Raw genomic sequence first — 12,832 nt, 5'->3', positions numbered from 1 at the left:
GTATGGCTATGGTGATTGGGTCCTTGGCTCGGACGGACAAGGCGTATTAATGTTTGGATGAGCCGTTGAACGTTCTGATTAGTTTGTACATTGAGTCCTAATACTCCTACCTTAACAAGATGTGTGTTGTTTCGGGTCGATGGTGGTTGAAATTCTATTTGACCGTGAAATAAAGCATGTAGAAACTCATCTGTCCGACATTGTACGGTTTCAGGCTAAGTTCCCGGTAAATGAGGCGAACTTTGGGCTTGCAACGCAATACAGCTCCGGTTTTCACATCCACATAAAGATGAGCAAGAAAAAGAAACCTTGTCGCCTATTCAAGGAAAAACTGGAAGAGGATTTTCAAATGATTTTTTAGAGCAAAGCTCCAATGAGAATCGAGTAAACTGATGATATCCTGACCAGTAAATAATCATTAACCACAAAAGATGACCCATGGAAGAGTCCAGTGCCATGTGAGATACTCTGCAAGAGAATACTAAGGGGGCGGAACTGTAAAATGTGATCTCGCCTGCTCGAGCACCATGTCAAGGGGAAAATATTACGGACCTGCGCTGATGCAGAACACAGTGCCATCTCAGCACTTAGATCATATCATTATTTATTTTCTGTTCTGCACATAAGACAAGATCCGATAACTCAAAGCAGAATGGCCGATGTGCCCAACAATAACACATCAAGGAGCCACTATTTATGAACTCAGCGATCAACATTAGCAGCCTTCCAATCTAATGCAAGCCAGACTCAGAGGGAAAACCTCCATCAAGTCTAAAAGTGCATTAAAAAAATAAGAAATGCTCTCTCCTAGTGACATCACCGTATGTGATTTTAGGATAAAAAACAGCATATAATGTCTCGGTACCAGGATAGCATTTTCCATTCAGTTACTTTATTGAAGAAAACAAGAAGAAGCAAAAGCATTGTCAAACTGACTTTCCTTCTCCGTTCTTTCAACAATTGATCAACCATTTGAACAGAATCTTGTCTCAGATGAAGTTTCTGATATCCAAGGACTTCACGTCAACCATTTGCTCATCCTTAAATTCTTCCCTGAAACGAAACATAGCTAAAAGTAATTGAAGAAACAAATATTCAAAAGCATTTGCAGTTGTCAAAATTGCACCTAATTCATACTTCTCAGCACAGGCTATCTAGGTCAAACAGTCTGCTTACAAAATATAACTATTGTTTAAAATAAATTGCTGTAGACAATGATGGTTTCCAGATATATTAAGACCGGACTTCTTTCAGCATTTTTCTCTATTTGCTTCCAATGAATCTGTTCACGATTTAATGATTCGCTTGGTTTCACGGAGAAGGAATGATTTGAAAAACATTTTCCTAAAACTAATCGCTTGTATCGCCTAAAATAACTAGCCAATGAAAAAATTGCTTTTATTATCGATAACAATTTATATCTAGATTGTTTTTTACGATAAAAATACTTTCGTTCATTTATTTTTTTTAGCAATATAAGCGAATCGTGTTTAGGAAAGTAGTTTCCAAACAATTCATTTTCCATGAAATGGACGGAGCCTAAGTATAATGATGATTTCCATATACTCTTATCTTTAGCAAACAGAAAAATTTGGACATTTCAAGCACATGCACAATGTTCTCAAGTAACATAAGCAGGGGTTAATATAAGTTCATCTACACAAATAAAAACTGCACCATCTACACATAATGAGACAAACTGATTTGCCTTGATAATGAAAGTACGGAAATACTTGCCTCTTCATCTGGGTTTCCATAGCTTCAAGAGCATTTTTCTTCAACTCCTCCAATTGTGCTTTGGCAATCTTAAGTTCCAACTGCTCCTCATACTTTGGCAGATCTTCCTTGCGAATTCCAAGCCTAGCGTAACAAATGACATAAAATAATGTCATAAGTAGATCATGACAAAAAATAATGTCATAAGCAGCACATCAAGCAGAAGAAGCTACATATCAGCAGAGCAAAAAAGGAAAAGCATTAAATGATAGTGGAAAACTCAGGTCAACAAACAATTATCAAAGTTTCTCATCCAACCAAAGTCAGAATTGGGTCAAATCAAACGGCAGAATAAGAACCTAGCACCCATGCTATCAACTAGCATTTTGACTCTGGCAAGTGCACTTACAGAAGAGACAAAAATTGTCTCCAGAAGACATGCTTCCACACCTTCCAAGTGAAAAGTGCTAAATCTAGCGTAACAAATGATGCAGTCTCTTATGCTAACAGAGTAGTGCTTCAACTACCTTAAACAAGCCATACTTCGGTATACCTTCAGTTTGGCTCATATATCAGTAAATGTAGAATGCGAGGCTATTCTCATCAACCCATGGCCAAATAAAACCCCATTTTCATTTGTTAATCCCATTTGCGATTAGTTTAATTCCAAACAACCATATCCCTATGTGATATTTATACACACAATAAAATTTAAAAAAAAAATAAGGGTTTTAAAAAAACATTTAAATTGAAAGCTAGCATGAACGTGCCACATTATACAAGAAAACCGAGAAATAAGACCTAGCAACACAAGCACTTACTTCTTATTGACCTTATCAAACTCTGCCATGAGAAGAGCCATTCCTTTCTTGTCGTTTCTCATAAGCGGCTTCTTAATTTCCTTTTCAACTTTCTCCAATGCATCCATCATCATTGCCTCTGCACCAAGGTCATCAGTAAGACCTCTCCTGCAAAAAGCATTGGCTTTAAGTACTCACCAAAAATAAGTACAGAAAGAAATCGTTTTCACTTAATGTAAAAGCATATGATACGAGCAGACATTATCAGAGCATTTCATACAAATCCAGAACAAAAAAAAAATAGTAAAGTAGTTTATGCATAAAATTTTGGACCATTAGAGAAAGAAGCTAGGCACTGGTCTTACAAAGTTACAAATATAGAAGCAAGCATTATGTATCAGAGTAAACATACTTGATTCGAATCTCCTTCAAAGTCAAAAGATATGTACGAGCATCTGGTATGTCCTGCGTGCGTGTCTGGATTGTGTACTGGATCCTCTGTGATTCCGAGAACAAATCCGCCCTGTGGGATAGAAGAACAGGACTAATCAGTTCATCATACAACCAATCAAGAGATCAGATAACTTATCCTCTCTGCTCCTCAACAAACAGAGACACGCTCAAATTCATCCTGCCAATCCCCAAAGTTTAAGTTAGTTGACAAATTAGGAAATGGCCACACATGGAGGCATATTGATAGACACATGATCCTGGACCATAACCTGTATCTAGCACTCGTGAACTGAGTAATTACTCCAGAGACGGCATTTATTAGATCCTCAACCTAAAAGTAATTTTCTTTGATATGTCAAAGTGCGATTAAAAAGTTCCACGGCTAAGCAGCTGCTCCGTCTCCATTTCAGACATCAATAAACATATGAGACAAATTCAGAAATAGTAGGAGCATCTACAATCTTATCCAAGACGCAAAATACACACTCATGCAAAAACCTCTTGCTTCCAAGGAAAAGAACAAAGGACAATGCTCGAAACACGATGCAGGAGAAAGCCATTGCAAGGATAAGCTGAAAAGGAAGCAGAAAGATTACTTCTCTCTTACTGTCTTCATGACCTTCGCGTACTGAGCCACTGCAGCTGGATCTTCAGGGGCAATGGTAATTTTTTCCTTCCTCAAAACTCCTATGGCAGTCTCAAACTTCTTCTTGACCTCCAGAAAGATACCCTTCAACATCTCTTTTTTAACAATGACCATGTCAGCACTCAGTCAGAGATAAGCCTTGGTGCTGGGAATTCTCTACCTCAATCATAGAAGCATGAAAGTACATCCAAAGTTAATTTTACTTCAGTTTTACAGCTATCTGCTCCTGGTGAATTCCCACAGAGAAGTCTCAAGATAAGTCGTCAGTCAAACCAGTGATTTTCCACAGCTACCATTGCGGAAAATTTCGCTCTTGTAGTAATTATCAGTTGCATCAGCAAGAATTTGGGTAAGTTTACATGCATCATACTTTACAGAGTGGAAAAGTAGCTTAAGAAGTATAAGAAGCATGTTCTTTCTTTTAACCTTAAAAAGATGCAGCATTTGTCCGCAAAGCAATGATAACCAACTTCATGTTCATGAACGACACTGATTTTCACTAAAAATGCAGCAGGACAGACTAAAGTTTATGACGACTCACCATCTCCCTTGAGGGCAGGAGGAGCAGCTTCTTTGGCAAAGAAACGGACAGGTGCAGCATGGTCCCGCAGTAAAATTGTCTGAATACCACACAACTGAGCGAATAAAAGCAGAAGCATGTCAAATTAATCAATGTCAGCAAAGAAACTGACAAATCTATTAAGAAACTAAACAGTGCTGTGAAATGCGCAGAAGGCCACAGCTAATGGACTGTAATATGACAGTCATTTCCATCTAAATTAGGCATGATGATATTAAAGTCACTGTTTCTAACTAAGTAGAATAGAAAAACCCCCTAATCCGAATCATGTGCTCTAAAGTTCGTCAGCAACCAAAAGGAACGTCTAGGAAGAAACTAAAAACAAAAAATTGAGGTCAATTACTACTAGTCACACATGGTTCTCTTCAAGTGCACAGAAACATAATTGCCAAAGCAAATCGCCCGCAACGAAAAGCAACAGACAGAATTACCCTAAAACGGCACAGATCATCAGTGATCGCCCGAACGAAAATGGCGATCTCTACATCCAATGTAGAGCACCAACGGTATACCGGTTTCCCCACTGACAAAATCTAGTGTGTTTCGCCCCCGGAACCGCATTTCCTAGAAAATAAAACCTCGAAGTCGCTCAACCCTAGCTGAATTGCTAACTCCAGATCGAAGAACCCAAGAATTAAAAGTCCGGTTTTCTCGAGTGCGAACAAAAAGCACAATGGAGCGGAAATTGCGACAGCATTTGAAGAACAGCGAGAGAGAGAGTGCGAACAGAAGACGCGTAGATCTGGAGGGTCCTCACCTGCCGAGACCTGGATAGGAGGCGAGAAGTGAACGCCATGATCGCCCTCTTCTTCTTCTTCTTCTTCGTTCGTCGACCAGAGAAGGAGAGGTCAGAGAGTCCGGGTCGTAGGGTTTCGATTTCTTCTGTTTTGTTCCGATTGTGCTGGTAGTGGTAACTCTACTCTCAGTCTCTGGTTACCACAGTTAATAGAGGAAATGACCCTGATTAATAAAGCTAAAAGGCAACATAAAATGAATATGAAATTTTATTATTTTTGTATAAGGGATGAGTTACATAAAAGCCTTTGAAGTAGGATAAAATTTCAAATAAGGACTCAAATTACTATCATTTTCTCAAATAAAGACTTAAAATGAATTTTATTTTAAATAAGGACATGAAATATTTTCTTTGTATCAAAACAAGGCCCGACCAACGGTATTTTAGTCATTTATATTTTCTAAATATTTTTTATTTTTTCATTTTTCCCTTCAAGGAAGGGAATGGCAACCAACGAGGGCCGAGCGACCTTGCCCAGGCGGCTGTCAGCCTTACCTAGGCTAGCCTAATTTGGCGAGGGCTGCCCTTGCCGGCCACATGCGAGGCCACTCATCCCTCACCGGTGATCGACCATCGCTCGAGACTAGTCACCGGCAAAAAGGAAGGGAAAACAATGAAGAAAGAAAGAAAAAAAAGAGGAAACAATATTTAGAAAATATAAATGATGAAAATATCTTTAGTTATGCCTTTCTTTGAAACAAAGAAGACACTTTAGGAATTTTTTTTGAAACAATTATGACACTTTAGACCATTATTTAAAACAAAGATGACATTTCATGCTCTTATTTAAAATTTTCTCTTGAATTAATTAAGAAATGAAATAGATGGAAATAATTTTCCACAAATAAAATAATTTTTTCCCGCAAATGAAGTAATCGTATAACTCAGTTAAATTTACAATTAAATGGAATATGATAATACCAAGCAATTTCAAGATTTTAGAGTGTGGATGCGTACATTTTGGAGCTCTTTTACTTCATTACGTTTGATTTTCATATTTAAACCATGTATCGCGGAGTCAATCTGACAAAGCCAAAACCCATCCTGTGTAATTGGTGAAAAATATTATTTAGCGTGAAAATAAAGCCGTTGTGCTCCCTCATTGTACTTTCCGTCTAATGTCGATGTTAAAGGTCCAATTTGTCAATTCACTGGTCTTCGTCCCCATAAAAAAAAATTTCCGTAGTCACTTAAGGCATATATGGCAACCATTTTGATTCGAAAAAGTGATTTTGATTAAAATGACTTTTTTTTTATTTTATTCCATGGATGAGTTTTAGAGAATCAGAATGCATTTAATAACTAGTCAAAATTTTTGTTCCCGAAACAAAAACGCGTTTGATAATTGTATAAAATTTCTGTTCCCAAGAACAATGGCTCTTCCCAATTTTTGTCATTTAAATCAAATAATTACGCAGTTGTTTCGTGAAATTTCATCATACATTTCGTATTAATAAAAAATTAATTCAAATTGATTCTCTTATATAATATATTGCATATTTAAATGTAAAAATAAATATCAAGAATCATCACGAGTCATTTTCATCATTTATTGTGAGGTTTCATGGAACTTTTTTTAGCGAGCGGATAATCGACACGAGCGACGCCCTTGTTTCTGCAAAAAAAAAAAATGAATTGCACTGCCCTACATTGCTCTGCATTTTTGCTTCTAGGAAATCAAATCTCAATATTAATTCATCGAAAACTTAAGAACGAAAGTTTGCTAAGTGTTCACGATGGTTATTTTTGTTTTTTTTTCAAAATTTTCTAAAACTAGACTAAGTTTAAAATACATAAACATAGGCAAATCACAACCAATGAAATCAAGAGCGCAATCAAGGAATTATGGCATTGATAAATCGCATCATAAAACCCTAATGAAGCCTTAAGGGCTTAGAGACATGTGGTTTGAGTTTAATTGCAAAAGTATTTATGATTTTTCTAAAAAAGAATAAAATCTAAAAAATCTAGGGCCAAATTTATGAAAATGAGGTCAAACTAGCCTAATCTAAGCTTCTTCTATTTTTAGGGATTTTCTGAAATTTTTCTTATTTTTTGAGAATTTTTCCAAATTTTATTGATTTTATTATATATTATTATCTTATATATTTTTCTTTGAAAATTAGATCTCGTCCTGTTTTAGGTTGAGGAAAATTTGACGAGAGAATTGAAAGAGAAAAATGAAAGATGTATGATTTCATTCTGTTTTGTAATTTTCAAAAGTGGTTCTTTTTTTTAGAACCAACTTTTTTTTTGTTATTGTTTTTGCTCCAAAATTGTTTTCGAAAACAGAATCAAAATTATTTACGTTACCAAAGAAGATTCTCATATTTTTTTGTTCCGGGGAACAAAATCAAAGAACTAGAATAGTTGCCACACGAGTTCTTAGAAATTTTAGGCCTTATTTGCCAGGGTCACTTAGGAATTTGGAGGCCAAAAGTGAGGAAACAACCCACAATTTGGTGCCGAGAGAAAATAGATCGATATAGTTCATTGGTTTAATTAATTTAATTAATCAATTGTACAAGATGATGAAATTAATAGGTTGCACTAGAAAAATGGAAAATCTTAACGTCGAATTCAAGGCTACGTTTGATTTGTAGAAAAAGAATAATTTTGAAAACATTTTCCTAAATTTGATCGCTTGAAATGATCAATCAATGAAAAATGTAACCATTGTTTGAACATTTTAATGAACGATGAGAATATTTTTTGCTTATTTATTTTTTATAAGCGGTACAAAACATCTTTTTCAAAAAAATGATTTTCAAATCATACGAGCCAGATTGAATATGCAGAGTCCATCATCACTCAAGGCCTTCAACAGAAAGAGCATCTATTATGACAAAAAAAGAAGAAGAAGAAAGTAGAAGAAGTGCATCTATTGGGCTTGATTGTAGGAGCAATGAAGTAGGCCGGCCCACGTTGTCTGGCAACTTTTATACTGTCCCTTTCTTGAACCACCTTCCTTATTCGAGTACCTTTGAATTTTGATCAATTGTCTAGAGAGCCCAACCAAAAGTTAGACTGATTGGTGAAGAGGCATCAAGATGAATACGATGGTGCGTTTGTTCTGCTCGGAATAAATGAGTTGAGAAATATTGTCCAAGGAATAATTACCTGTATAATAAATGAACGAAATATATTTTCATCGTCCACAAAAATATTTAAACATGAATTATTGTCCATAATAAAAACATTTTCCATTGAGTGATTATTGTAAGCATAATTTTTAAGACATAGGTTTTTTATAATCATTCATTTCCGCGAAACAAATAGAGCTTATCTATTCGAATTCCACGGGCGATTGCTGTGGACACTTTAGCACCTCCTTTTACGTACAGCCCGCACTGAGGACAAACACATGGGATTGCTACTAAATGGGACACACAATGAGAATTTGGGGTGGAACCTAGCTCTGATACCATATTAAAAAGTTCAATCAAAAAGTTTAATTGCACATGAAAAGAGAGATACTAAAATGAATATAAGGCCCATTGGAACTCATAAGTCGCTAGTTTAACAGTCTAACAATGCCGTCGCTTATTTTTTATCACACGGTCTCCCAATCAATGAATGTTTTATGCAAAATACGCGGTGATGATGTGTGAATCTACAATTGAGATTGTATCGTCTATGAAAGTATTGTCAAGGAACCATTTTCCTTGAAACCCACAGGCAAGCGATTTGCGTACTTTTTTATATTTTATATACGGAGACATCGATATGACTAATTCAACATATGCAAGTCGCCGTTGATAGAACTGAAACCTTAATTACTTTACTAACCATAATTTCACGGGCAAAAGGACACTTGGAGTGTCAATATTTGTGTATAACGCTCACTTTGATGTCAATATTTTTTTTTTATCACTCAAGTTTCAAATCGTAGAAAAAACTATCACTGAAGTATCAATTTCGACCAAAAATGATCACTTAAGTGCCAATTCCGGTCAAACAGTACACATGATATTTTTTTATTAATTTTTTAATATTATGTGGATTTGTTTTTAAAAAATTTAGTCCACTTGGTGTCCACATGACATTTGTGTAATTATTAATTAAATTTAAAAATAAGTTAACTAACTAAAAAATTTAAAAATTAAAAAAGGGAAGATTGCTAGGTTGCTCTCGCCGCTGCAACAAAGTATTTTGCTTTTTTCTTTTAATGTTTTTTAGCTTATGTTTTAGTTTTTAATATTTTTAACTTTTGGCTTTTTTGTTATTGCTGACTTGGATGCTCAGGCGAGCCACGTAGTTTTCGGCAAAGCTCACCGGAGTTGGTACTGAAATAATCGTTTCTCAAAAAAATTAAAATTTAAGTGATAAAAAATTATTGGCACTAAAATGGGCGCCATACATAAATATTGACACTCCAAGTATCTTTTTGTCTTAAGTAAACCCACTTGTAAAAACAAATAAGAGATGGCTTTTCAAAGTGGGACAAATGAACGCAGAGAAAATTATCAAAAAAGCCATAAAGCTATTGCATTTTGGTTAATCTAGTCCTAAATCCTTCAATCTTATCTAAGCCTTTTCATGTTTTGTCAATTGAGTCCATCCAGCAAATTTTAGCAGAAAATTATTGACATGAAGGCCGGCCATCCTACGTGGCATATCCGATGTTAACGTGGACAAATTTTTAATTTTTTTAATGTCTTTATTATTTATTTTTTTTTTCCTTCCAAGCCTAGCGAGGTCGCTAGCTAACCCTCCCCGGTCACATGCAAGGGCCTACCAACCCTCGCTGACCACTGGCCCCGATCGGCGAGGGCTTGGCCGCCCTCGTCAAGTGGCCAATGAAGGTCGCCGGACTCGGTAGAAAAAAAAGGAAAAGAAAGAAATAAAAAGAAAACAAAAATTAAAAAAATTGTTGGCGTTAGCGCCACCTGTATCACGTAGGACGGCCAACGTCTATGTGAGCGATTTTCACTTAAAATTGATCAAATTGACTTAATTGGCCAAATGTGAAAAGGCTTAGGATTCAATTGGTAAAATTAAAAAGTTTAGGACTAAATAGCTAAAGTACCATCCCTTACCCAAAAAAAAAATAGCTAAAGTACCATAGATTTAGGATTTCTTGGATAATTTTTTTTTGTGAATGTAAGGAAAACATGTATTTTGAAATACTTAATGCAAGAATTATTACTAGACAAAACCCAAAATGAAATAAATCGGACTAAAAGAGACTTGATTAATTAATCATTAATAGCAAGTAACTTGATCCCTCTTATACGATATAAGGTATATTGCTGGGGGCATGTGATGCGAATTCTTTCCTTGATTGTGATGGCAAGAGATTACTATAATCAAATTTGCTTAGTCTAAGCATCTTGCTGTTGTCAGGATTTTAGCCCCATTGACGAGTTCAACTGTAGAATTGTCTTGGAGTTACCAGTCAGAGAGCATGCCATGAACAATTCAATTGGACTAAGTTTCCAGTTGCTTACAACTAGTCGTACTGATGGCTTTCTCCTTGTATAAATGCTAGGAAAAAAAAAACATTTGAGTCTTTGAAAGTGTCCAGTAAGAGAGTGCATGCCCTGGAAATTTTAGATGCTTGCCTTCATCCAGGATTGCGGCCACAATTGCTTTCTGTGAATAGCCACTTTCTTTGTAGGTTCATTTACTTTTCCACGCACTTATATTGATCAGCAATTGAATAAATGTACCTCCTCTTTGACTCCACATATTTTAGTGATCGACCGACAAATTTGTCCATTAGTCCCCCCTGATCTCTCTCCAGCCGGCGTGCAAAATTGAAATATTCAACTGGTTTTTCAGCACGAGAATTTGACCAAGAACTGTAGTGCTCAAATGAATTTTGGAGGTGCGCTACAATAAGATCAGACTTTGAAAATTGTGTTGTATCTTGCAATATCACCTAAAGGAGGGTGAATAGGCAATTGTGAACAATTTTGAAATTTAATGCGGAATTCAAACAAATTAAAACAGAATCTGAGTAAGTTCAGTAGCTAATTCAGAACAAGACGTGCAATGGTCTAAACACAGTAAAGGGAGTTTAGAGTAAAAGAGAATTGCACACAAAGTGATTCGGCTTTGATAAGCATTCGTCCACTCTCTCACGATGACAACCGATTGGCTGGATTCCACTAGATGAATCGTTGAAAGGTTACAAGCGATGTTACACTTTTTCACTCTTACAAAACCTTTCAAAGATAAAAAAGTGTAGCTCTCGAGAACAAGTATATGAATCTGAACATCTCAAACACTTTGGAATTACATGTTCTGATCTCCCTCGGATCGGTCACAATGGATTTTCCTTTTATACTTCTTCACCCCCAAGCTAGCCCTTGGACAAGTCTTCAAAAAATTGCTCTTTAATCGCTCATTCAATTATAGTTTACCAAACAACTTTTGTATTTCACCAAATCCCTTCGGACTAAAAACATTTGCATTTTCCTAAAAAATTTCCCCAAAAGCCTTTCCAAACACAGCCTTAGAGAGCTAGTGGTGGCCTCGCTCCCGAGTTAAGAATTTCTCCTTCATAAGAGGAAAATTTTCCATAAAAACTTAGACATATTATATATAACCAAAATAAATTAGTTCGCCTCCTCTAATATCAAATTTTCGGTCTGTCATTACACTTGAGTGCATCCAGTCATTATAAGTAGAAAATCAATTCATTACTTAGGCTTTGGTTGTTTCGTAAAAAAAAAATGAATGATTTGAAAATTATTTTCCTAAAAATATTCTCTTATAGATATATTTGAATATAAATTATTATTGATAATAAAAATATTTTTTATTGACTAGCTATTTTAAGTGATATAAGTGGTCATTTTTTAGGTAAATTATGTTTAAATTATTTATTTATTGCGAAATAAACCGAACCCTACCTTACGAGAAATTTACCTTAGAATGTGCCTTTAGTTTCTCGGGGCTTTTAGCTTAAAAAAGCTAGTTGAGTGTACAGGGTTTGGGGTGATCAGTTACTCATCCCTGGCTATAAAAACCAGAATCTTTGGCTTTATAGTACGAAACAAAAATCAAAGGAATAGTCAAATCAACGCCATTTTATTCGTTGCAAGAAAAATCCAAAAACTTCTCCAAAACCAACGGAGGGACATTCTTTCCATTATTCAAACTTACGTTTGTTGCTTTGACAACTTGGGGCCAAGGACATGTCGGATTTCGTTCCTCGTAAGATGTGGATGGTGACTTCATTCTGCTTATCTGTTTCTCTTTCGTTTTCTGAAGTGTGTTTAGGTTCGAACCAGCTCGAGGTCAAATATGTTCATTTTCTTGCATCCTTGCACCAGTGGGAAAAAATATTAATTTTTTTAAATCTATAGTAGTTGTGCTAATCAATCCTAATTTTTTTCTACCAATTCAGTTCTAAACATTTTGCAATTATATCAATTCATTCAATCCGATGAATTTTAGCTGAAAATTACTGATGTAGACGCCGATCGATCGATGACATAATATTTTAATATTACTTTCTTTCTTTTTCTTCCCCTTCCCCTTCTTTCTCTGACCGAGCCTCGCCATGGTCCAACCAACAGCTAAAGGAAGAAGAGGGAAGGGAAAATGAAATAAAAGAAAAGAAAAATGAAAAATGAAAAAAAATTAAAAAAATTAAAAAAATTATTAAAATTTTATGTCATCGGACGGCCAGCATCCACGTTAGAGTCGGCCAGCCAAAATTCGTTGAATGGATTGAATTGACACAATTGAAAAAGATTTAGGATTGAATCATAAAAAACAAATAGAGTTTAGGATTGAATTTGCACAATTGCAATATGTTTAGAACTTTTTGGTAATTTTCCCTTGCACCATAGATAAGGGTGCAGCCTCACACTAGTAACGCCTGTGAG

General features: G+C 35.6%; 1 protein-coding gene across 1 annotated transcript; it reads right to left on the bottom strand.

Annotated features, from left to right (window-relative positions):
• Positions 1 to 674: 674 nt before the first annotated feature.
• LOC115727828 (probable ATP synthase 24 kDa subunit, mitochondrial) lies at positions 675 to 5,119 on the bottom strand. The gene is made up of 7 exons (XM_030658122.2): positions 4,953 to 5,119; positions 4,157 to 4,250; positions 3,566 to 3,710; positions 2,929 to 3,039; positions 2,538 to 2,684; positions 1,738 to 1,860; positions 675 to 1,053 (listed from the first exon to the last, which is right to left on the bottom strand). Exons 1-7 carry the CDS (start codon positions 4,989 to 4,991, stop codon positions 990 to 992), a joined length of 723 nt encoding a protein of 240 aa, XP_030513982.1. The 5' UTR covers positions 4,992 to 5,119; the 3' UTR covers positions 675 to 989.
• Between the last annotated feature and the right edge of the window lie 7,713 nt (positions 5,120 to 12,832).

The sequence above is a fragment of the Rhodamnia argentea genome, chromosome 1 (assembly GCF_020921035.1).
Source record: "Rhodamnia argentea isolate NSW1041297 chromosome 1, ASM2092103v1, whole genome shotgun sequence".
NCBI classification, from domain to species: Eukaryota; Viridiplantae; Streptophyta; class Magnoliopsida; order Myrtales; family Myrtaceae; genus Rhodamnia; species Rhodamnia argentea.
The sequence above is the reverse complement of the archived record's forward strand: the minus strand, read 5'-3'. Positions and strand labels throughout refer to the sequence as shown.

What these genes read in the sequence shown, in the direction of transcription:
- LOC115727828 (XM_030658122.2), bottom strand. Translation starts at nt 4,991, where the DNA reads ATGGCGTTCACTTCTCGCCTCCTATCCAGGTCTCGGCAG. An exon ending in ATGAAGACAGTAAGAGAGAA is followed by an intron (nt 3,040 to 3,565) that starts GTAATCTTTCTG and finishes TCTATCCCACAG; the next exon opens with GGCGGATTTGTTCTCGGAAT. An exon ending in TTGAAGGAGATTCGAATCAA is followed by an intron (nt 2,685 to 2,928) that starts GTATGTTTACTC and finishes TGCTTTTTGCAG; the next exon opens with GAGAGGTCTTACTGATGACC.